The sequence below is a fragment of the Heterocephalus glaber genome, unplaced genomic scaffold, assembly GCF_053883595.1.
Source record: "Heterocephalus glaber isolate CG9 unplaced genomic scaffold, H.glaber_assembly_v1.0 deba00001561, whole genome shotgun sequence".
NCBI lineage: Eukaryota > Metazoa > Chordata > Mammalia > Rodentia > Bathyergidae > Heterocephalus > Heterocephalus glaber.
The window spans coordinates 1261143-1287928 of record NW_028258349.1 but is presented as its reverse complement, the minus strand read 5'-3'; the positions used below and the strand labels follow the sequence as shown (position 1 = coordinate 1287928).

At 35.7% G+C, this 26786-nt stretch overlaps 1 protein-coding gene across 8 annotated transcripts in view; it reads left to right on the top strand.

The window, feature by feature from the left end:
- Uap1 (UDP-N-acetylglucosamine pyrophosphorylase 1) overlaps positions 1 to 26293 on the top strand; it is a 35901-nt gene extending 9608 nt beyond the window's left edge. For 3 of the 8 annotated variants that reach the window (XM_087191163.1, XM_087191164.1, XM_087191165.1), the window contains exons 3-10: positions 6648 to 6852; positions 9173 to 9348; positions 10506 to 10678; positions 16310 to 16503; positions 17983 to 18123; positions 18890 to 19078; positions 24034 to 24100; positions 25729 to 26293. In XM_087191163.1, coding sequence (XP_087047289.1) covers positions 6648 to 6852; positions 9173 to 9348; positions 10506 to 10678; positions 16310 to 16503; positions 17983 to 18123; positions 18890 to 19078; positions 24034 to 24100; positions 25729 to 25821 — 1238 coding nt within the window. In that variant the 3' untranslated portion in view covers positions 25822 to 26293. Of the gene's footprint in view, positions 1 to 6647; positions 6853 to 9172; positions 9349 to 10505; positions 10679 to 16309; positions 16504 to 17982; positions 18124 to 18889; positions 19079 to 20155; positions 20207 to 22995; positions 23079 to 24033; positions 24101 to 25728 lie in introns of all 8 variants that reach the window. The other 5 variants (XM_004865166.3, XM_004865167.4, XR_002389450.2 and 2 more) reach the window with 4 other exon arrangements.
- Positions 26294 to 26786: the final 493 nt, after the last annotated feature.

Here is a 26786-nt window from a genome sequence, read left to right as displayed (position 1 = left end):
TAGGGTTCAGACACTAAAGTATGACTTACAGATGAATCCTTATGAGTGGAGAATTTTGGTGATACCATGACTTGCTAAACTTCAGATTCACTAATCCTTCCCCACTTCCCTGGGTTTAGAAAGGATCCTACTCTAAACCAAAAACCATATAGGCCTCTTCTTACTCTCTTAATATCCTAGCTACCTATATTTCTCCATGGAATTTGAAGAGGATAGAGTCTTAGTACTAACTCACTCTCTTTTAAAGGAGGAGAGATTTATTTTGGTTTAAGTATTAACTCTTAGCCGGGCGTGGTGGCTCATACCTGTAATCTTAGCACTCAGAAGGTAGCTCAGAAGGCAGGAGAATTGCAGTGAGTTCAAGTTCATCCTGAACAACATAGACCCTGTTTGAAAAAAGCAAAACAAAACAACAGCAAAAACCACAAAAACAAAAACCCAGTATTAATTCTTATGGAAAATCAAAACTTTTACCTTGTATAATGACCAAAAGCAATAGTCAAGACTGCCTATGATTTTTATCTTCTTTATAATCTTTTTGTTAGAATCTGTGGAACCACTCTACATTTGTGACTTTTCAATTAAACTATAATCCAGAACTGTTAGAACCAAGTATAACATAAGAAGGTGCAAAGCAAACTTCCTTCTCTGTTGGTTTGAAGGGAACAATATTTATTTGTAGGGGTGGAGGAAGAGATTTTTTAACAGACGTAATATCTTTTTCACTTAGCCAGAAACTACCTTGTGTTTGCAAATTTCTAATAAGAATTTCAGTGAATTATCAAAAGGAAGAGATTACTGTTGTAAAGATTATGCCACTATATTTCAGATAGTGAGAGGATCCTGTTAATTGTAACAAGGACATTTATTTTCAGGATAGGGGAAATAAAAGCATGCAGTAATTTCAAAATGTCTGGTGGTTGTTGAGATGAAGATGAACATTTTAAATGTAAGGTAGAAAATTCTGTTTCTGAAGGACAAATGCATAAGTGAGCTCCTTGTTGAAGAGAGACCTTGCTTTAAGTTATTTTTGAAGTTGTCTGGCCAAGTATAAACAGTAGAATGTAGAGAAACACCTGGAAAACCTATATTTTACAAAGTTTGAAAGAAATAATTAGAAGCTTTGGCAAGAATGTCATTTTAGTAAAGATACATTGGGAAATATTGCTTAATAAAACCCCCATTCTTTATTAAAACAAATACATTCATATTTGAATACAAAGTACTATTCTAATTTATGCTATAAACACTAATTACTGTTCAATATTACCCTTTTATTTTTTGCCTATCAGACATTTTCCTATTAATTCTGTGTTTTAAGATTAATACATGCTTATTTTAGATTGGAAAATACTAAATTACTCCTTTCTCTTTTCTCTTTTGTGCAACATTTTAAAGCAAACCCCAAACATTATTTTTATCCTTTTACAGTTTAGTTTGTTTCTCTAGACATATGGCCTTCTTAAAAATAATCACAATGCTATTACTATGCCCAATAACATTTATAATCCTTTCATATCTAAAATGGCTTCAAATAGAGATTTCTGTTTCTTCTTTTTGTGCTTACCATTTAGGGGAAACAGTTTCATCTTTAGCATGTGATTAAAAATGAAAGACTTAAAATATTTTCTCTGGCCTTTTTGGATAGCTTTCCTTTATCTCCGCACCACTGTCCTGGAGTGCTGACAATTTAAATGAAAGTTCTGGCAATGCTCTGCCTCAGAAGCAGCTCCCTTCCTTGTTTTGGGCACAAGTCCAAGTTAAAGTGTACAAGAGGAACTAGTCCAAGCAGGAAGTTATCCAGGAAGCATTTGACCTCTCACAGGCCACTGTAAATGCTTCTTTTTGTTTTTGTTTTGGAAATGTTACCAGGAAAAGTGCTAAGATTCTCTTAGGCCTACAAGACAATGTCCCTGGAAAGTCCAGCCAAAGGTCTTCTTACTTGGGCTTGAATTTGTTTTTTAACCTCTGATTTGATCTATGTTAAGGTCTCTAATGTAGCAAAGTTATTGACTCTTCTGTCCTAAAATGGAGAGATGGAAAGGATGATATGATGGTGTACTTCATAGGCTTTTTCATATTTCTGCAGAAGCTTTGGTATAGGAGAAACTCATAATTTCCTAGTTGTCATGTGAGCTAGGTATATTTATAATCAGTTAACATTTTTCAGGTAGGTGCCGTGCTTCCATTATGAACCTTATGTTACGACACATAAAGTTTAAAATAATATTACCAAAAAATTTACTGAATGTTATTGGTCCACTTAATTTCAAGACATATTTTATCTGTCATTATAAGACAGCCTGATCTGACTCATCAAAAATAAACATGCACTTCATTGTAGTAACACAGCTAAAGTGAACAATAAGCCAGTGTACACACAATTTAATACTGTGGACAACAGCTGTAGCTGCATTCATTTCTGAATTGCCACTGGCCTGCTCTCTTTCCTCTTGTTTTTTTTTTCTTGCTCATAAGTGAAATGCATAAGCAGGAAGAAGGTAAGGCAGAAACATTTTTATCACAAAGGTAAATGGATTATATTGTAACTCATTTATAGTAGTTGTGGTTAGATGGAGATGAGATGTAAACATATATCTACCTGGAAATGTAGAGCTGGCAAGCATAATCCCATTGCCACTTACAAGAAGTGGTGACCAGATTGGTTATCAGAAGTTTCAGTAAGGAAAATTAAAGAAAGTATAGCAAATAGGATTAGGAGACAAAAAGATGTTACTTACTTGTGCGCTATTTTCCAAAGCTGTTCCCACCTCATTATGAAACTTTATGGATTATTATGTATTATTAATGTTCTGTATGAGACAGGAAAAGAAATGAGGCCATGGTGAGCTGCTCTTTAGCAAAACTTCAAAACTGAAAAAGCTGGGAAATTTGAATGAAGCAGTAATTTAGGGAACTCTGATCCAAGGAAGAGAAAAATTTATGTAGGGGATATTTTGATAACCGGTAAGAACTTGTGGAAAGCACTGAGTTGATGCTGGGCAGCATCAAGTGAGCCAGTGCAGAAGCAGGGAGATGACTGTCGGGCATCACTTTTACCTTTTTCAGGTAAAGTAACTCCTTTGGACTGAATAGAGTGAAAGAAGGAAGGCAAATGCCCCCTTAATGGTAAAACAATTTAAAGCACATGTGCCATATGAGGAAATTGTATAGCACAAAAAGAACAAAAGCCTCTGTGTCTAAAAATGTGTAACTGAAACTTTGAAAAAAATTCTGAAATATTTCAGCACCTTTGATGGTATCTTGATGTCTAGATAGACTGCAGTTCTGTATCTGCAAGTGTAAAATAATGCAAAATCTGTTGTGCAGTAAAACCTGACCTGAACAGACATGAGACTGTTTTTGAACTTTTATCTTGTTTGATTATAGGATGTTGTTTCAGATCTGCTTGGCATTTAACAATGTAATTATAGCAAATATTATGTATGCACTAAATACATATATAATTTGTATGCATTAAACACATAATTTTTAAAATTTTGAACAGTTGTGTATTGTGAAACAAATGGAGTTACATTTTGAAATAATATTTTATAGGTCAAAGATAGCACCCTTAAATTTATTCCCTAAAAATCATAGCTTCTGATAACTAAGGGAATAACCACCTGTAAAATAGGTTTTAAATTTGCCTTATGTAATTCCTTGCTTACTTCAAATTCCTTCATATCAGTCAGGTTTTGTTGCATGGTGGTTTTGGGGTATGTTTAAGGTAAACTTACACCCAGAATGCTGTTAAAAGTTCTAGTGTTTAGGGCTGGGGACATAGCTCAGTGCTCAGCGGTAGACGACTTGCCCAGCAGGTGTGAGGCCTTGAGTTTGATTCCCAACACTGCAAAACAAAACAAAATACAAATGTGTGGCAAGTTTTGGAGAATGTTGGCTTTCCCCTCTTCAACACCTTTTCTGGGTGGGGTGTAATGTGAAAGGCAGTGTAGCCTCTCACAAATTTGGTGGTAAAGGGAAGAAAGAGCAACAAAGAATTAGGAGGGAAGTTTACACATCTAAAAATTATGGTGCTATAATAGATGTGTTAGACAAATATTTGTCTGAGATTGCTGGAGGCAGTGTATTATGTAGTTAATAACCCTGGAGTCAGAATCTAATCGTAATTCACATTTACTAGTCTATTTCTCTAAAATGGAGAAAATTATACCTACTTTGGGTTCTCAAATTATTTCATTTTCTTATTTTCACACACTGATAAGGTATAATTAAATGCTGTGGAGATAATAAATAGCACAATTCTTACTCTATGCAAGATGGAAAGATAAAATTAAGTCCTAGTTTCAAATTAAAGATGAAAATTATGGATATATAGAATGTGTTTTTAAATTTTTTCAGTTGAAAGAATACCTAGAATAGTTGGTGATTGATAACTTTGGACTATAGTGTGTACTAGTGGAGAAAAATTATAGAATCAGGACTGGGGACAGCTCTAATATTGTAATAGATTTAATATTTACGTTCTCATTGTACTAGTATATTTAAGCAAGCTTAATATGTAAAAAAATATATAATGCAAAGTTGGTAAATATATATATATTTAAAAAAAATTTTTTTTTGGTACTGGGGATTGAACTCGGGACCTTGTGTTTGTGAGGCAGGTGGCGGAACCATTGAGTTAAATCCCTGGCCCAAAGTTGGTAAATAGATAAACCCACATTTACACTTTTAATTTCAGGGAAGTGGGAGGGGTAGGGGAAAGGAAAGAAGGGAAAAGAAAAAATATGAGAAAAGGAAAAAAATGGAAACAAAGTCTTTGTAAGTGGGGAGGGGTGGAGGGGGTGGAGGGGGTGAAGGGAGGGCAGGGGAAGGGGAAAAAGTAAAAACCAAGATACATCATGTAAAGGTACAAGATCCCAATGATGAATGTCACTATATTGTATGCCTAAAATGTACCAATAAACGTAATGGAAAAAAAAAAGATAAACCCACATCATGTAAGGATTTAAAAATAATAATAATAATAATACAGTTATCCCTCAGTATTTGTGGGGGTTTTATTCAAAGATCCCCACTGGATACCAAAATGCTTATGTTCCTTATATAAAATGACATAATATTTTCATCACAACACATACTGTAGATCATTTCTAAATTCTTTTAATATCTAACAATGTACATGATATGTAAGTAGCTGTTATACAATATTGTTTAGAGAGTGACAAGAAAAAAATAGTCTGTATAAGTTTAGTACAAACACAGTTTTTTAATTTTGAGTATTTTTGATCCATAGTTGATTGAATACATAAATGTGAATCTGTGGATATGTAGCACTGACTGTAATTGAAAGCGGCCACCACTGCCACCTCATTGACAGAATTTCTAAGAATTTTAATGAAAGTATGAAGTTCAGAAAACTAGAAGGAAAATCACCAACCATTGCTTTTTCCTCACCTGACATTTTAAATCTTTCTTGTTTGGCAGAGACCCAGTTTCCCAGTAGCCTGTTCCTCACAAACCTTTGGTGCTGAGACAGTCCACTTCTTAGTGATTGGATGGATCTTACAGATGGAATATTGCAAGATTTTGGTGTTATATTTTTAGACCAACTGAGAGTGTCTGAATTTAAATAGCCTTTCTAGTTTTGTTTGCATTGGAGTCTCGAACCTATCTTGAAGTTATTTTGGTTCAGAAAATAACATATTTTCAAGCGTTATTTTTGGTTACTACTTACTTGTGACTGTTCAACTGATGAAAAATGACCGGCTCCAGACAGAAAAACTAAATCAGTAAAGAAAAGGCTTTTAAGTCTCACATTATTCTTTCTGAAGTGCTGTAGATGGCTCATTTCTTTTTTAATTTACAAATTTTATTTATTCATTTATTTTTTGGCAGTGCTAGGGATTGAACTTAGAGTCTTGAATATGCCAAGGAAGGCACTCTATTGCTGAGCTACACCACCAGCCTAAATTTTATTAATGTATAATTACATGCAATGAAATACATAGTTTTGTTTTAAAATATGTGTACAGCGATATAACTCAACCCCAATCAAGACACACAACATTCACTACATTGTACAGAATCTCCTAAGGAGATTTTATTTTGACTTACTTTGTAAGCTTATTTGATTGCGTTTCAGACCAGGTGTTCTGACTTCAGAGGCTGGGTTCTTAACCACTATACCATACTGGTTTCCTAACTGAAAGTTTATATTTTCTACATTTATAGGATATGTAGTTTGCCTAGTATAGTCATATGCTTATTGCTTATTTCTTATGGGTAGATATATTAACAAAGTAATAGCATCGTCATTCATCCTGAAACCTTGGAATCATCTATCTTATTCTATCTTTTTCTTAATTTATGGCATCTAATAAGTAATCAAGTTCTTGCAAAACCTTTATAACATCTCTTGGTTCTTGCCTCTTAATGTTACCAGAAGAAATATCTTACTAGTTTATTAAAATATGTCATTCATTTTTTGGTATTTGGTTCGGCTACAAAAGTTTGTTTTAATAACAAAACATTTTTATTAACAAGATAACATCCACGATTGTATGTAGACGCATTGTTCTCTATGCTTTATGCAGACCGGGTAAGTCTTTGCTCATACCTCTGTATGTTTGTTGAATTAGAGAGATTTTGTGACACAAGTGTTTTCTTTTTCTTTTCTTTTCTAGGCCTTTTCCAGATTTCTCAGAACAAAGTAGCAGTTCTCCTTCTAGCGGGTGGGCAGGGGACAAGACTTGGAGTTGCATATCCCAAGGGGTTGTATGATGTTGGTTTACCATCCCATAAGACACTTTTTCAGATTCAAGCAGAGCGTATCCTGAAGCTACAACTGTTAGCTGAAAAATATTATGGCAACAAATGCATCATTCCATGGTAAGATATGTTTCATTGGAGTGTCTGAACATGTATTGTTTTATAATATTAAAAATTCATGTATAACTTATTTATAAGCAGACCCATTTCCTGTTAGTACTGATTTTGTTGGAAAATACAATTTTCTATATGCTAACAGTAATACATATTATAACTAGGTAGATGACCTCTATGGCCTTAATGAGCAATATGTACTCACTTTTTTTTAATCTCCAAGTACCTTTAGAAGTACCTTTTAGAGGGCTGGGGATTTAGCTCAGTGGTTCTGCCACCTGCCTCGCAAGTGCGAGGACCAGAGTTCGATCCCCGGTACCAAAAAAGAAGTACCTTTTAGAACTCAGTGGATTAGTCTAAACTTCATATTGGTTGATACTTTTTCTAGGTATAGAATTTCATATTAAAAATCAGTTTCCTTCTGAACTTGAAGGCATTGCTGTATTATTTCCAGCATTGCTGTTGAGATGTCTGATGCATTGATTCCTAATCACTTTCTTTTTCCTCTTTGAAAGATTTAGGATCTTTCCTTACCTTTAGTATCTGATTTCATCCTGACCCGGTATGGGTCTATTTCAGCCACTGCTCTGGGTACTCAGTGGGCTCTATCAATCTAGAACAGTGATGGCAAACCTTTTGGAGTCCGAGTGCCCAAACTACTTGTGATGTCATTACCTGGTGCTGGTACTCCTTTCCAAGCATGTGTATGGCCCGTGTGTGCTGTTATCCAATGCTTAGCCACTGGAGCAATGCTGGGACATCTTGACTCTTGTGCCAACAGAGAGGGCTCTGTGTACCTGCTGCCACACATGCCATAGGTTTGCCACCACTGGTTTAGAAACTCACATCAGGTTCTAGGTTATCTAGGCACCTGCCCCCCCCCCCCCCCCCCCCGCGCCTTCCACACACACACTGGATGAAAGCTGCATTGATTTCTTTGGTGCGTTAAACTTCTGTTCTCAGGTTCTACCAGTGCGCTCTATTCTTAGAGCCTCTTCCTTGGTGTTAAACATGTCTCCTAGTCCCCCAGAGAATACAAGAATAGTTTAGCTCCTTAATCACTTTCCCAGAGCAGTTTTGAATGTTAGTATGTTTTGAGGGGAAAATCAGCTATGGGGTTTGACATCTCTCAGGTCCCTGTCTTACTATTTCAGTCCTATTGACCAACAAAAGCTCTTCTGGTTTCTCTTTTGCAGATTCCCCACCCCTTCCAGGTGCCCCAGATCAGTAGATACCCTCAGGGCAAGGCAGCTGTATATTTTTAATTTCCCTTTGAAAGGTTCTTTTTTTCTGGGTCTTTAGTTCCAATAGGTGTTGTTTCTACAGCTCACTGATTCCTTTGAATTTTGTGTGTGTGTGTGTAATTTTCCCAACTTTTCCCCCCTAGCTTTTCTAGCTCCTCTGAACACTAGTAACAGCCTGCTATGAGCTTTTTTTCCCCCCTATTGAATTCCTGTGGGAGTTTTTGAAGGACATGTGTATTTTAAGTGGGCAACACCTTACAGTCCTGGCCCTTTACTATCATTTTGGATTTTTTTTCTCTTTCCTTTCATTTTGTTCTTGCCCTATGCAGACTAGTTGAGCCATCTCTTTTGTCATCTGAATCCTGTTTTTTTGTTGTTGTTTTTTAACCAGAAGTTCAAATTACCCAGAATCATTCATTAGATAAATATTGATGTAGTAGGAATCAGGTATTTTATTCATTCATTCAACAGAGTGCTAGGGATTGATCAGTTGCCACAAAAGAAGAAAACCCCTACCTACCTATATGTAATTTGTGTTCTAGTCCCAAAACTGCTGCAGTTATCAATTGTTACTTTAGATAGAAACTTTTCCTTTGCTATACTAGCATAAATTGAATTTTTGTGACAATAATATATATAATTATAGTTTTATGATTCCAAATGTAAGGTAACAGAACCTGGATTCCATTGCAAATTTCAATAAAGAGAACAAAGGATAATCAGACTGTATTGCAGTTATCTTTTGTCCCAATTTATTTGGAATTGAAGTATTAAATTTAAAATACACTTTCACAGAGTTATAAGTGTTTACTGAAGCTGAAAATAGATTCTGTGCTGCAGAAAATATGTTTAATATTGTTAAGAAGTTTTATTTTGTACATAAAGATTGATAAAATTAATGCTAGAAAATCTTGAGTTGCAGCTAGTTTATGTGTCTTATCCAGGAAAAAGGCAAAAGATGTCAAAATAACAAGCGAGTGCTCTCAAATATTTTCTTTAGCTTAGGAAATATATAAAACTTTATTTTGCCCTACATTGCATAGTACTATTGCTTAGAAAAATCTTCTGATTTTTCTTGTAAGGTATATAATGACCAGTGGCAGAACAATGGAAGCAACAAAGGATTTCTTCACAAAGCACAAGTACTTTGGTTTAAAAAAAGAGAATGTAATCTTTTTTCAGCAGGGAATGCTACCTGCTATGAGTTTTGATGGGAAAATTATTTTGGAAGAGAAGAACAAAGTTTCTATGGCCCCAGGTTTGTAATCCTTATTTAATGGTTGACTGGAAATGATAACATAAATCATCAAGTCTTAATTTTTTTTTTAAATGGTGATTTGAATGTTAAAAAATCAATATATTTAATTTTTTTTTTTTTTTTTGCAACTTGACGATTATTTAAAAAAATGAAAATTGTCCATTGGTGGAATGGACACATTTTTTACCTTTTGTGGCTGTCTGCCCAAAAGAGCAATTTGAATAGCATGCAGGGTATTCATACTCTTATGAATACCCAGTATTTTATATATACAGCAGTGTTGATAGCTACATTATTTATTGTAGTGAAAAATTGGAAAACATTTGCTGTTTAATAAGTTAGAGACTAAAATCATAGTATATAAATGGACTATATTCTTAAGTAGTATTAAAATAATTGTTTAGAGACATTAAGTGACAAAGAAATCATTTTGATTAGTTAAGAGAATACAAATGCTCTTCAGGTGTAGGCTTTTATTCCTCTTAATTCCTTTTTTTAAAAAAACTTAATTCTTTTTAATTAATGGAAGTTTATTATTCTTAGTTTTATTTTAGGAAATTGCCTAATTTTTTGTCATCATGTAAGCAATGGCCAAGGTTGTTGATGGGAGAGTTACATTAAAACAACACAAAAAGTAGATGGGAAGACGCTTTTACTTATATTTAGTTTAAATCACCATAGACCTTCATATCAAACTTGTGCCTTAAGAAGAGGTTGGGTATAAAATGATCATGTATTTTTATTTCTGAGATGGGTGAAATGGTCAGTCAGGACTATAAGTAGAGAGCTATTTTGAGTCATAGAAATTTTAATAAAACTTGAAATCTTATGAAAAATTATTGCCTCATAAAGAATTTTATTTTGCTCAATGTATGTATTGTAGGCTAAATTATTTAAAAGGATTTAATTGAAAAGAAAATAGTCTTTAGGGTTACCTGGTTCTACATTGATAATGGTGCTCTGTGAATACTTATGCTAAATAACCTTAAAAATCTCAAAATCGTGTCATATAACTTTTGACACTTGAATTCTTTCTTATGGATATTTAGTTTTCTTGGCTCTTAGTATAAAACTGTTTTTTCAGAGATCCCCACCCGACTTTGAGTTGTACTTACAGTGAATTTTTGTGTGCTACCAATGGCTGTTTTATTTTCCAGATGGAAATGGGGGTCTTTATCGGGCTCTTGCAGCCCAGAATATTGTGGAGGATATGGAACAAAGAGGCATTTGGTGCATTCATGTCTATTGTGTGGACAATATATTGGTAAAAGTGGCAGACCCACGATTTATTGGATTTTGCATTCAGAAAGGAGCAGACTGTGGGGCAAAGGTAATACTTCTCAATTATAGTGAGTCTTTAAATGGTATTTTTCTGTCAGTATAAACATTCCAGGGATGAAACCTGGCTTGTTCGAGTGATTTGAATATTTTAAATCGATTCATCTCTCTAGCCTATCCCATACCCACTTTTTTTCTGTAATTGGCAACACTTGATTCTAGAAGTAATGTAGTATACTTGTCAACCATAATGAGAGTTTTAAATATGTGGGGAAGTAAATGATTATTACTAGACTTGGGGTAAATTCATTAACATCAAGTTGCTTTCAGTCAGATTAATCTGCTTTTTTTCCTATGACAAAGTTACTGGAGTAGTAGGTAAGAGCAATATAGTAGGAATAGCAGATTTGGGTTTTTGGGTTTTTTTGGCACGGGGATAGAACTCGGGTCCTTGAGCTTGCGCAGCAAGTGGCGAAACCACTGAGCTAAATCCCCAGCCTAAGGAATAGCAGATTTTGACTTCACTTAGACATTTGACAACATATCTCTTGATATTCTTATGAATAAAATGGAAATTTGCAATTGGGGATAAGGGTGTTTAAGGAAGTTAATACTGCTGGAATTACCACTGGCATACTGATAATAACTTGGAGGTAGGTTTGGACTGCTATGTGATGACTGTCCTTGGCATTGTTCTTCTCAACTTTTTTGGTTGCACAGGTGATGATGTAGGAAGCATACCTTTATGGTAGTAGACAAAGTATATGATTAGCCAGAAATAAAATGGAAATACACAAGGCTTTAAAAATATTGGAAGGCTTAAAAATATTGATATAAACATTACTTTTCTGGAAGTTTGCAAAGGTATTAATTCTTTTTAAAATTAATTTTATTGGTACATTTTAGGTATAGAATATAATGACATTCATCATTGGAGATTTGTACCTTTACAAAATATATCTTGATTCTTATTTTTCCCCTTTCCCCTACCCTCCCTTCGACCCCTCCACCCCTCCCTATTTACAAAGACTTTGTTTCTGTTTTCTCATTTTCTCATATTAATTCCATTCCCCTCTAGCAGTCTCAGTCAAAGTCCCAGTGAGACTAGTTTGGGGACATTTGACAGAATGATTATAAAGATTAGAGCCAACATGTAAAGATGGCCAGAAAAATGTTGAAAGGGAAAGGAGACTGGAGGCAATCTATCAGATATTAAAGTTAATTATACATAAAAACTAACTAGAAGTTAGTACTAGTACCAGAATAGAACAACAGATAAATGGAAGTGGAATGGGTCAGCCAGAAACAGATTCATGTGTGTAAGAAGGCAACATATAAAAGTGACATTTTAAGTTCCTCAGTTACCTAAGTTTTCTCGGTTTCTACTCCCCATCCACCCTTCCCAAGCTCTAGTAACCATTCTTTTACATTGAGATTGATTTTTTTAGTTTCCATGTATGAGAGAGAACATGTAGTGGTTGTCTTTCTGTGTCTGACTTATTTCACTCAACGTCCTACAGTTCCATCCATTTTACTGCAAGTGATAGAATATCATTTTTATGGCTGAATCATATTCTTTTGTATATATACATATTCTTTATCCCTTCATCTGTTGAGGAACATCTAGGTTAATTCCATAACTTAGCTATTGTGAATTGTGCAGCAGTAAACATGGTGGCACAGATACCTCCTTCACATGCTGACTTCATTTTCCTTGGAAATATGCCCAGTAGTTGGATTGCTGGATCATATATTAGATCTATTTTTAATTGTTTTTAGTGGCTATACAAATTTACATTCCCATCAACAGTGTGTAAGAGGTCCCTTTTCTGTACATCTTTACAAGCATTTGTTATTTGTCTTTTTGATACAAGCCATTTTAACTGGAGTAAATATAAAATGATAAAGAAATAGAAACATTAATTACCCTGATTTGATCATCACACATTTAAACGTGTATTGGAATATCATACTGTGCCTTATAAATATGTACAATTATTACATGTTAATAAAAAATTTTAAAATATTGAGGTAGAAATGCTAACTACTGTAATTTGACCATTACACATTATATACATGTATTGAATTAGCACACTGTACCCCATAAGTATGTACAGTTAATTTTAAAAGTGAAAAGAAAAAAACATTTCAATTTAGTCGTGGATATGAATGAAACAAATGGCTAAAAATAGAGTAAAAATGGAGTAAATGTGTGAAAGTTTACACCAATGAACAAAACAAACTGGTAATATAAATGAAACAAATTAGCATTGATCTTAAAATCTTTGTGGAGCAACAGAATAGATAATTTGGGATAGATAATTTGTTTGAACTTCTCCCTATTTCCTATTTATCTATTTCCTATTTTGCTCACTCAGAGAAAGAGTTTCTCGTATAAAAGAAACCATAAGAAAATTTTGCCCCTTTATTTGCTTTCTTCTTTGTGAGAGAGAATCTTCTTTTGTTTATGACTTATATTCTGAATAACATTTTGACTGTTCTTTTAAGATCATAATACATAGTATATTAACCATTGTTATTCTCTAATTATTTTGTTAGGAAATTTTGTTTTATTTTTTATAGAAGTTTTTCATATCTTATTAATATCTGCTTGTATTACATTAAAGAGGCAGGCGGTAGAACCACTGAGGTAAATCCCCAGCCCTGTATTACATTAAAGAAAGTTCATACCAAAATAACTTTCAAATGGAAAGTTAAATATAAAAAAGTTACAAAAGTATTAGAAGAAAATTTAGAATAATTTTATAATTTTGATGTAGTAGGAAGACTGTTCTGCCAAAAGCAGAAACCATATAGGCTTCTGATGAAAACAAACTACATATAAATTTGAAATATCTGGCTTTAAAAAGGAGACCTGTCAAGAGAGACATGCCATGTTCTTGGTTGGAGAAAATGGTAAAATATCATTTCTCTCAAAATTAATCTGTAAATCTAATGCAAAGTCATGTCCAGAAACTGAAATCTTAAAGTTATTATGACTTTTGAAAACTTAAATTGATAGTTGTGGTACAACTTCTTCTGACTCTGAAAATAAAGATTTGGTTTCATATATTTAAGACATCTGTCCACTCCCGAATATCTGTAGAGTATAATGCATTTTAAATAGCTCTAACATGTAAGAAAAAACATAAGTGTATTGGGTCCTAAGTTGCTATGAAGCTTTAACTCAGAAAACTAAAATAGTGTATTTCTGATGTGTTCCACTTGGTGTCACTCTTCTTTTTAAAATAGAAAATTAATTTTTCATGGCTATAAGCTTCAGAATCGTATAAAGGTTATATATGACCAGAGAGGGTTGAACCTGAATGGGACCTCAGAGAATATATGGTTGACCTGTTTGATCTCAGAAATTACCACCTCCCAGTGCTTTATAAGTCCCAAGGTCAGGGCTGACATTAGCAGAGCCAGGATTAGAATTCTGTTTCCCACCTTGAGCCTCTCTGTCAATGTCACATTTTACAGCTGCGCTCTTTAGACCAGCTATGCATTTACTGGCAGCTCAAAAACTTTAAACCTGTGTGCTAACTTTGGACTGCACACTTATCACATAGAGGAGATGCAGTGTTAACTTTATCTTCTCTATTGCCCTTAAGCGCTTTGGAATACAGCCAGGCTCTTCCTTGTAGATTATTGCTTAGTTCTGTGTTTAGCATTTAATGTATCAGTGAATGAATAAATAAGTATTCACAGAAACCCAAAATGTGACTGACATATTAAAAATTTATAAATATTAGGAATCATTTAAATAAGAAAAGGTATTAAAATATAGATTTAAGTATCTTAGGCAGTGATTGAGAGTATGGTAGTAGAATTCTTCGTAGTACTTCAATAGGCCTCTCATAAGTACAGTAAGTGCTTAATGGAGTGAGAGCATTGGGAAAAGACTTAGGAATAGTTTACAAAAGTACAAAGCTAAGAAGGTAGGAACAGTTGTTAATGGAGATAATTTTGTAAAGCAGTTTCAATAATTTTGTTATTTTGAGTTCTTTTCAGAATTTAAACTATGGAATATTGAGCCATCCTTTTAATTTTATACTGTGTATCTTTTCTGTGTAATATAAACTGACTTCCAACTTTGTGCAGTTTCCAAATGCAGTTTCTATAACTTAGACTTCTATAATATTTAGAGGTGAATAAGTAAACCTTACACCCACAGATTAACACTTGGAGAATATAAAGTATGAATATACTTATTTTTACTTTCTGTTGCTGGTTGGAAGAGGGTATGTAGAGGTGCTTAGAAAATAAACCGTGTGTGTAAAAAAAAAAAAAAAAAAAATAGGACTGAGAGGAATGTGTTTCAAAATTCCCTGCCTGGGAAAATACCCACTGTAGAATATATGAATTAAGAGGTGGTGATGGGTTGATAGACTCATGATTGGTTTAAATCATTTTGCTGTACATTTCCTTCTAGTTTAATCCACTTCCTTGGTAAAAAGTTTCTTTTTATCAAGTACTGTGCTCTGAAATTTTCAGGGAGGCAAACAGTGCAACTACTCAGGAGCTTACATATCCAGTTGCCCGGCCTCACTGGGCTCAAGACTCAGTGCCTATGTCTATAATTGCAGGGTAAATGAAGTTCTCAATAGTGGCATTAGTTGTCTGGAAGAGACTGGGCCTGGCTGGATTTATTTTCAGAAATCAGTTGCTGAAGAAAAGTTTGAAACTTATTGACACAAATTCATGTATACTTAGGATACACTTTTCAAACTAGGGATAGATTTTTGAAAATATTCTGAAGCATGTAGAATAAATTGTTAATTGGACAGAATAAATAAAACAGTGCCTTCACATGGTCTTTATTGTTGGAGTCTTGTGTTAGTTTTTCATTTCATCTGAACTTTGACTTTATATTGGTGCTTGGCTTACAATGCTTTCATAATTTTCTTTTTAGTATTTAACTTGGGTCAGTGATGTTGGGATTGGGGGGGGAGGCATATCGGAATTCTTAAAAATTATATTCTTACCTTTTCCCTCTGATTTTGGTATGTACTCCTCTCCCAGTTCCCCACCTAGCCAAAAGCCATTATAAATTGTCAAGTCTCTTACTTCAAACAAAATCAGGTATGCAGGATGGGTTAATATAGGTAGGTTTTTTCTGATTGAAGTGGAAGTGGAGGCCCAGTGACCTGCCTGCTTTAACACTCCTTCCTCCTGTGCCTGCAAATCAAATTCAACACTTTATTCATGAGTGAAAATTGAAGAAACACTCTTTTCAAATGAAATAATGATCTGGGCAATATAAAATGAGAGGCAAAATGCTTAAGTCTTTTGTCTTGTGAATCCTAGATAAATTTCTTTTATTCTCAAAGTAGTTAAATGTGGTTAAGGATAAGAAATTTAAAAATGTAAGGTATTTGGGAAATACAGATTTCTCATTTAATTATTCTTATCCCTGTGTGATTTCCTCTGGACTATATGTGCATGATGGTATTTCTACCCTGCTTTGGTTAAGTGATATGTAGGAAGGAGAGTGTACTTCGTATTCAGTTGGAAGGTAGTCTGTGACAGAATATAATTGTCTAAAGTTCAAGATTCCTCTTGGTTAATTCCTTAAAGACAGTGAGCAAAATTGTACATACGGGCTTTGACAAATGGCACATCTCCAAAGGAGCATTCAATTAATTTTTTTCTCTGGCTGTTATCTCTTTTTGGTGGGCAGGTAGTAGAGAAGACAAACCCTACTGAACCAGTTGGAGTGGTTTGCCGAGTGGACGGCGTGTACCAGGTGGTAGAATATAGTGAAATTTCCCTGGCAACAGCTCAAAAACGAAGCTCAGATGGACGACTGTTGTTCAACGCGGGCAACATTGCTAATCATTTCTTCACCATACCATTTCTGAGAGATGTTGTTAAGTATGGACAAGATGGGGGCCTTTTAACATTTTTATTGTTTTAATTAGAAGCTTAGCTTCTTGGGAGGTAGGCAAACACCCCATGTTCATGTCCCACAGAATTCTCTTCCCTGAGGATCGTTTATATGAAATGGAAATTTATCTCCTGTGGTGATTTTTAGCAAGATATAAGATGGAAATTAGTGGGAGTTCTTCCCCCAGTCATTTACTGGGGTTCAAAGCATTTCTTTTTTTCACACCCTCCTAGTCTCCTGTGTGTTGGGTTTTGTTGAAGCCAAAAATAGGAAATAAAACTCTCTTTATTACAACTGAGAGCATTTTAAAAATATATGTTCACTCTATACCAACTGAATAAGAATTTATGAGGTAGATCCAGAGCATGCATATTTTTGAAAAGCTCCTCACGTAATTCTAATTCAACTGTTTCCCAGAGTGGCGCTTAGAACCTCATGCATTATTAAGGAATGAAGAAAAAAGGACTTGAGACTTGAATGAAAATTACCATGGTAGTACCACAAAGTATAAAATAGCTGTTGTACCCCATCAGGTTTCTAAATGAAGGACATTTTCTCTGTAAGTCACTTGATAGCTTTCAGACATTCAGGATTATCTACTTTTTTTTTTTTTTTGGTACCGGGGATTGAACTTGGGACTTTGCCCTTGCAAGGCAGGCGGCAGAACCACTGAGCTAAATCCCCGGCCCAGGATTATCTACTTTTTAAAAGCTAGTAAGATTTATTTAAATTTTTAAATTGACAAATAATGCATATGTTTAGGGTACATTGTACTATTTTCATACATGTATGCATCATGGAATGATCAAATCAAGCTAACTAAGCTTTACTGTAGTTTCAAACGATTTTCCATTTTACTTTGTTGCTTGTAGCTGTTACTATATAATGACATCAGCCATAATAACTTTTTTTTGGCGGTGGTTCTGAATTGAACCAAGGGCCACACAGTTGTTAGGCAAGTGCTCTACCACTGAGCCATACCCTTAGCACTTAAAAAAATTACTTTGAGATATTATCTCATTCAATTGCCTACCTGGCCTTGAACTTAAGGTCCTCCTGCCTCAGCCTCGCATGCAGCTGGGATAGCAGGCCTCTACCACTACATAGCTCATAGTAACTTTTATTACCTTTCCATACTGCACTCAAAGGGATCTTAGTTTGGAAAGTTAGGGCTGTGAGTACATTTTAAAAAGACATGGAATTAATGGGCAAGACATTGGCATGAATGCTATGTATTTATGTTTGTGTGTGGTCATTATAAAATGTGGAAATCATTGGACTTTTTTAAATGTAAGGAAATGAATAGGGAATGTATTCATTATATTTAAATATGAGCTGAAATTTTAAAATGCTGTTCATTTTGGAAATCTTAGTGCTGGTTGGTGATGTATTTCCTCCTGAGTGTCATTCAAGTTTATGGCATTTTAAATCTGGAAAGTGATCACGCCTTTTTTTTCCCTTCGTAGTGTTTATGAACCTCAGCTGCAGCACCATGTGGCTCAAAAGAAGATTCCATATGTGGATTCTCAGGGGGAGTCAATTAAGCCAGAAAAGCCAAACGGAATAAAGATGGAAAAATTTGTCTTTGATATCTTCCAGTTTGCAAAGTATGCTTTGAATAGCACCAGTAAGATTAAACATATGTCTTGAAATGTTGCTTCTTACTTTCTTAGGCAGGAAACATGTGACAGCCTGTGTCTCAGGCATTTTGGTTGTGAGTACAGAGTCTAGATTCATTATCGTTCTCCAGTGCTAACTGGCACTCCAAGGTTTGTGGTGCCTGAGAGTGCAGTGTTCTTATTACCAATATTTTCATTATCTGGCTATGCTGCGAAGTTGTTAGTCATTTATCTTTGGGTAAGAGACTATAGTAAAAGTAAGGTAAACAATTGAGCCATTTTGTGTTTAGGATATAGGACTGACCTATGAATAAATGTTTCAGAGAATATGCTTTTAGAGTATATAGCTCTCTCAAGATCACATTGGATGTTGAGGTACATGTCTCAGAATTTGACCAGTGTGAAAATGAAGAAGACAAATTAGCTGGATATGATCAGTCTCCCCATATGCATTTCTAAAGCGTCTTTGTTTTTACCCCTCAGAGCATATGGCAAAATGATTTTTGTTCATTAAGAGTTCTAGTCTTTCTGATCTAAGATGAAATATTTTCTAGTTGGGAATGAACTGATTTCTCATTTTGTACTGGAAAATTCCAACTTTGTTTAGTCCAGGGATGAGCCTTATTCATTATCCAAAATGGGATTCAGAAAGCCTATCATTGAATGCCAAAGGCTTAGCTGTGTAGAGAGAGGTAGAAAGCTGTGTATGCGGTTTTATTTAATAAGAAAGAAGTCTTTGTACGTTTTACTCTAGGAAGTTTGTGGTGTATGAAGTATTGCGGGAAGATGAGTTTTCCCCACTAAAGAATGCAGACAGTCAGAATGGGAAGGACAACCCTACGACTGCAAGGCATGCTTTGATGTCCCTTCATCATTGCTGGGTCCTCAATGCAGGAGGCCACTTCATAGATGAAAATGGTTCTCGCCTTCCAGCAATTCCCCGGTAAGTTCATGTCGTTTCTCATTGGTGTGGGTACTTTCTTGGATTTTTTTTTTTCTGGACTTCTTCCTTTCCGTGGTGTATGTCTAGATCTGTTTTTAAAAACCAGAGTATTGTTGTGTGGGGAGTTACTGGTGTGAAAGACCAACAGCTTTGTCCACCACAAAGAGAAGAATAGCTTTACTTTTTCTTAAAGAGGAGTCACTTCTGGATCTCTTGGGTTTCTTGAAAACATTCCCACCATGTCAATGAAATCACTCCTACTGGGTCCGAAGATAATTATTTTGGCATTTTGTATGGTTAAAACCCATCAGCGGCACACTCCACCACAGGGTATATCCCTCTGGCCCAGAGGACTGGTGTTGCTACTTATGTATCCATGTCCTCACTGCAGGTGTTGTCTATGAAACCTACCCAAAGCCTCTCTACCTAAGAGATGTAGCCCTTCTCACCATGCAGTCGGGGAGGTTCCCGGGATGCCAGATGCATTCACTGATACTCAAACTTTAGAAATATTTTAGTTTTTCTGAAGTGAAAAGAAGAAGGTATCTGCAGCCAATTGTGTTTGAGATCCAGCACTTTTAAGCTAAATCTTATATTTTATGATAAAACTTTCATTGGCACCTGGAATTTCCCTTTCTGAATCTGAATCTGAATTTGGTATTTCTGTAGGTAGGTAAGAAGCCATTTAATTTATATTCTTAAGGGGAGAAATGCCTGGCTGTATGCACAGAAGTTCTAGAATGCCTCAGTGAATGTTAGCACTCTGGGCATGGGAACTCATTGTTCCATAACTTTTTACAAGAAAGAACAGTGTTAGCTTCTCTCCTGGCCCAGGCCATTTACAGACTCTGCCTTCTCAACAAGCTTGCTCTGTGGGATGTCACGTTGTTCTCATGCTTCATCATTGACCATTGAATCTGTTTTTTGTTGTTTTTTAAATCCCTTTAGGTCCCTTGTACCAAATTTATGATTTGCCATAAATACATGCCATTTGGTCAAGTATATTTTGCAACTCCACTACATTGTTACTGTTTGATTTGTTTCCATTCCCATTAATGCTTATTTATTCCTACATAGCAGTGCTACAAATGGAAAGTCAGAGACCACCACAGCTGATGTCAATCACAAGTAAATATACCAGCCTGCCTGCAGTGCATGGTGGTGGGCTGTGCTTCCCTCCATACTAACTGGCATTGTAGTTTAGAGCTCTGCCTTGGGGGCCTGGAGGGTGGATGATTGAAGCTTTGGTGGGGGTGCACTGCTTACTTGGTGGCAGGTATCTGTCTGGATGACACTAACTCAGAATCTCAGTGCATGCCTGAAGTGGGGAGCATGCTTTACAAAAGAATCTGTGTTTAAGCCAATAGTGATAGATTGACAGGTGTTATAGGGGGTCCAGAGAAGGTTACAGGACAGGGAGGACAGATTGGGATCCCAACTTGCACATTTTAGCATAAGCTAAATAAAAGTAACGTTCTTTAATTCGTTTTTTTTTTCCCTCTTTTGGTGTGGGAGGTTGATTCCTAGAGCCTTTGCGCTATGTCCTCACCCCTCTTTTTTTTTTTAAGAAAAAAGAGTTACTGTCCAGGCTGAGTTTAAACTTGTGATCCTCCTGTCTGAGTTTCCCAGAGTGCTGGGATTAGAGGCATGTGCCATCACACTTGGCCAAAAGTAAAATTCTGAAAGTGTTTTTTACCAAATGGGATATATGCTTTCAGTATAAAGGCTAACTGTTCCTGACATATATGATGGCCCTTAATATAGAGAAAACTGTTCTTTTGATTTATTCTCTTTTGGTTACTGTGTTTTATTTTAGTTTTACTTAGTTGCCTTGCTTCTAAAGCAAATAATTTTTTTTTTGTCTTAACAGGTCATTTTTAGCTAGAAGTAGCACATATCCTCTCTTGTTTGGGCATGACAGATTTAAAAAGCAATTTTATCTTTATGGCTAAAGAGCCAGGTGTATTTTCCAAGTTATTAGGTTTAGTTTGAATTTTTTGGGGGGTGCGGGTACCAGGGATTGAACTCTGAACCTTGTGCTTGCAAGGCAGGCGGTGGAGCCACTGAGCTAAATCCCCGGCCCTTGAATTTTGTTTTTAAGGTACTTTGGGAAGTGTGTTAGGACGAAGGATCTGGAAATGGAAGTTGTCTCAGAAATAGAGCAGCATTGGTAACAGTTTCATCCACATGCTTTGTTTTATCCTGCTTATCTCTGCCCCTGGGTGGCAGGTATCTGTTTGGATGACACTAACTCAGAATTTATAGGGACAATTCCCTGTGAGTGGCAGTATCTGGGAGTGAAGACGGGAGATTGAACTCCAAGACCTGGCTAGTTTTCTCTAGGAGGCATAGATGACTCTTGTCTTGGGTACAGACATGCAGATCTCTTTGTCATTTTCTGTCCCATCCATCATTTTTAATATGTGGTAGCAGCAGCGTTTATTGTTTAAGAAATACAACTTTGACTCTGAGTTTTTTTCTTACTAAACCATAGCTTTAACTTAAACCTTTCAACTTAAAAGTGAATTTTTTTCTTAATTATACAGCTGACAACAAATTCAGCTATCCTTGTTAAGATACAAAAAGTTTTAAACATTATCATTCTTATTTGGGTGGTTTCGTTTAGTCCTTACCTTCCTTCCATTTACTTAATTTTAGCCATTGGGAGAATAATTAAACTGATTTTGGCTCCAAATGACATCATGGGCTTAAAAATGGTTCCTGCTAAAATCCTTAGCCCCAAAGGATGCCTTTAGAGAATTGGAAGAGATTACTTAAAAGTGAGATGAAAGGAAATATTTTGTGTACAAGAGAGAAGAAACAGTTTGGAGACATTCTGAGAGAATGGAAACAGGGTCACAGAGTTTTGACAAAATGCCATTGTTTTTATTTTTCACATTAAAGCTCATCAGCAGTGCTTCCAAAAGGATGCTTGGCTGAGGATTTTGGACAGTAGTGTGACTGGCTGGGTTAATCAGCCTGTAAACTTAGATTCTACATTTGGTGATGCCAGCTTCTGTCTTCCCTCCTTCAGGATATACTACTTTGTTTGTGAAAGTTGAGTTTCTTAGTGGTTTTGGGTGTCACTGTGGTACTGGAAGGAGGTTATTTTTCAGATCAGCTATATATGTGTTCCCTGGGCTCAAAGCCACATTCCGATCTTGGTGCCCTGAATTTTTCAGGGGATTAGATGACACTGTACTGTATATATTTTATCAGTAGAATGGGCCCCGATTTTTCACATTTGCTTTATTACACTGAGCTGCTCTAGAGGGTTTGATCTCTAGACCTCTTGTGATAGAATCTGGCACATATCTGAAGAGATGTATACCCAGTCTCTGCTTCTTCTTTTCTCTGCATTAGGCCATCATCCATCTACCTTCTCAGTTCATTTATTCATTCAGTCTGCAAGCATTGGTAGGCCTGCTCACAGGCCTATAGGTGCTGCTGGTAACATAGGTGCTTAAAGTATCTTCCGTAAGAGAAGTAGGATTTATAGCCTGCTGGGAGTTCAGGATGCAGTTCCATAAAAACTAAGTGACATTGTTAGGCAATATATGATTATGTACTCTGTGGTGCAGTGCTTAATTGAGGAATTAATGAACTCAGCAGGTTGTATAATTAATTTATTTTATATGAACAGATGAATGGGAATAATCATTATCAAAAGGAGGTTGGGGTTTGAGCTAAATCATGGAGAATGAGTATGATTTTTATGGTCAGAGAGACCATAGTTGAGAATGACTTGAAAAAATCCAGAGTGTGGAACTGGCCTGGTTCAGTGGAAAGTAGCAGGATTAAATGAGTTGGAGTGGGATATATAGAGTGCCTTGCATGCTACTCAGTGTTTCCATTTGGAGAATGACTGGCCTGTGGCTAACCTCAGAAGCTCTTTCATTTTATTGATTCCACCGAAGTTTGAGATTTCATATTTGGGAAAGAAGAGCTATGGTTTGAGGCTACAGAAGACTGGACTTTTATGTGGGATCTGTCCTTATTGGTAAGATTGCTGAAATGGCAAATACTGTAGCAGTCTAATGATTGTAAAAGTATTGAAAATACTATTTGTAAACTTTTATGTTAGTCTACAAATTCAGAATTGCAAATGGCTATGAATATTAGATTGTTTCCTAGAATTAAGTGAACCGTGGCTTTGGCTTTGCATTTGATTGGGTGCATTCTGCTTTCGCACTTTTTAGAGAGTTTTGGTAACAGAAGTACTTTGAAACATAATGAGTAACTAATTTAGCCAACACAGGAGATTTAAATGATGCAAAAAAATGGTGTCCTGGGAAGTAATTGAACTGAGATTTAGAACGGTGCTGTCTACTGGAACTTTCTGCAGTGAAGGAAATAAATATACTTGTGCTGTCCAGTTTGGCAATCCCTGGCCACTGCTGAGCACTCGAAAAGTGATTATTGTGACTGACATTGAATTTTTAATTGATTTAAAAAATGTTAATTAAGTAGCCATCCATTGCTATCGGCTACTATATTGGACAGTGCAGCTCTGTATTGTTTGTCAGCATTAGCGCCTGAGTCAAAAGATTGTAGTGAAGGTTAAAACAAAGTACAAAGGATTCAAGATACCTAGCAGGGGGACTGGCACATAGTGCACACTCAGTAGTCCCTTCTTACCAATTTTATGAAACTTGGAAATCGTAAAGAATTGAGATACTGTATATGCAAGGGGATAATGTATAAATATTGGTGAAATACAGTAAAGAACAATCAATTATTGGCATATCTCCAAAGAGTGTCTTTTTGAACGTGAGAATTTCATGCTACATTAATCCTCAGGGAATTTAATTATGATCAAGTAGGAGCCATTCCATTTGTTTAGGAAAATTCTGTTATCTGCAAGCTTCTCAGAGGACATTTATGGTCTATGTTTTCACTCTGGCATGTAACATGGAAAGCAAAATCCTTAAAACATATTTGAATTTTTTTCTCAGCTTGAAGGATGCCAATGATGTACCAATCCAGTGTGAAATCTCTCCTCTTATTTCCTATGCTGGAGAAGTAAGTTCACTTTGCTCTTTTCCCTGTTTCTTTTATAAAGTATTGTATATTTCCAGATAGTTAAAAGAGAGTGGATTTTAAGGTTGTACACTTTTTTTGTTGTTGTTTTCTGGTACTGGGGATTGAACTTAGGTCCTTGTGCTTGCAAGGTAGGCACTGGAACCACTGATGTAAATCCCCGGCAAAAAGAGAGTGGATTTAAAATGTTCTAACTACAAAGAAGTGATGAATGTTTGAGGAGAGTGATGTGTTAATTAGGCTGATTTAATTATTCTACATTGTGGACATGCATTGAAACAGCACACCGTGCCCCTATATATAATTATTTGCCAGTTAAAAATAAGATACAACTTTTTAAAATATAAGGTTCTGGCATTGTTTTATGTTTAAGAACAGTTGTCTTTAGAGAACATGCAGTATTTTTTTTTAACAGTTCTGTCCTGAAAGACTCTTCCTGGAGTGTGCTGAGAAGCTGCATCTGTTCTGAATTCTTGTCATGTTCTTGCATCTATCCCATAATGTAGTTGTCATTAATAGAAATCTGTAATGTTTAGTTCATTTCACCTATTCATTGAAATGCAGTAGGCTTTAAAAATATATGATGCACCTTATTTTTGGATAGATTTATTTGGCTTTTTAATGTAATATAAATTTCCTTTCACAGTATTTATTTATTTATTTATTAATTTTTGGTACCAGGGATCGAACTCGGGTCCTTGCGCTTGCGCAGCAGGCGGCGAAACCACTGAGCTAAATCCCCAGCCCTCACAGTATTTATTTTGTTCATGTACTTAATAGTGTCACTTTTTAAAACCTGAGGATTTGAGGGCTCCTTACTGTTCTAGTTATGTAATATTTTTTTCTGAAGATCATGTCAGTATTAGTTCTAGCATCAGAGGTAGATTTTATTTTTTATGTTTTTGGTTTTTTCTGGTACCTGCGATCGAACTCGGGACTTTGCACTTGCAAGGCAGGCACCGGAACCACTGAGCTAAACCCCCGGCCCTAGATTTTTTTTTTTAAAGACAGGTTCTCACTGTGTAGCCCACGCTCACCTTGAACTCACAGCAATCCTTCCTCAGCCTCCTGAGTGCTGAGATTACAGGTGTGCACCACTGTGCCCTGTTAGAGAAAGCCATCTTGCTTATTAGAAAGTTTATTTTATTGAGCAATACTTATGGTAAGAATGAATATCATCTTAATAAACTTTACAAATCATATTCTAACCACTGTCTAGCATGTGCAAGGTCCTGAGTTCAGTCTCCAGCACCACACACACACACACACACACACACACACACACACACACAGATAAAAATTACAATCAAGAGTAACTTTCTTTGTTGTTATTTGTCTCATGACTTTTTTTTTGGTACTGGGGATCAAACTTGGGACCTTGCGCTTACGAGGCAGGCACCGGAACCACTGAGCTAAATTCCCGGCACTGTCTCATGCTGTTATAAATGTCATTGGGTCTAGTTTTTAAAGTATATAAAATAGTTTTGACTTTTAAATTCTTCATAACCAACCAGGTTTGACTTCATGGTTTAAGTCTGTATTACAGCTACTAAGTCCAGCATAACACCTACCAATTTTGTAACTGTGTCTTATGTCAATCTTCCTTTTAGGGACTAGAAAGTTACGTGGCAGATAAAGAATTCCATGCCCCTTTAATCATTGATGAGACTGGAGTCCATGAGCTGGTGAAAAATGGAATATGAGTCATATACCAAGTTCTGCTACAACAAGGAATAGCTTTTTATCTTTACTAGAACAACTGTGAACCTACAGGACATGTCCTGGAAGACTGAAGTTTGAACATTCACAGGGTTTCATTTTGCTTATTCAACTCTTAAACTACTACAAACCTCCCAAAATCCAGATGACTGAACTTCAGATAGCATTTTTATGATTCTCAATTCATTGAAGGTCTTATTTATGTTTTTCAATTGTCTGATTTATTTCCAAATCAAGGAAAACATTAGCCATCTAGAACATTTCTTATAGCTTAAGTATAGTCAGGATGTCCAACATCACTTTACTTGGAGCTGGAAGCTTTTGTTTTTGAAATTGTACATAGTAATAATATGTCATTGTACGTGTCAGAAGGTTTCTATGGTACTAAAAGTTTGTTTTATTTTATCAAACATTAAACTTTTTTAAGAAAAAAAATTGGATAGTAAAATAAACTTAGCTTCTTGTCTCTGGAGTGTTATTTGCACCTTGAAGAAATTATTCCATTGGGAAAAACTTGGGAAACTTGGGCAAAACTTTTGAGATAAGGCATAAAAACAAATGGATGCTTCTGTGCAGTTGCAGTCATAGAGCTTTTTTCACTGAACATTCAACTTTGGGCCTTTTTCTTTTCCTTCTCTCAGCTGAAGATGATTCTCTAAAGAGACATGGCGGTGTGTGGAGACGTTTTTAGGTGTCACAGCTGGGAGGTAGATGCAGTACTGGCATCTAATGAGACCAGCGATGTTGCTAAAATCTCACAATGCAGAGGATAACCACCTACAATAAAGAATTATTGGACCCAAGATGTCAGGCGTCACAGTTGAGGACCCCTGTTTTAAATAATTCATTTACTCACTTTTGCCCAAGTATTTTATAGCACTTACGAATTCAAAAGAATGTAGTTTCTGGATTTCCTCACCAATTAACCACTACTGTTTCCTGTTTTTTC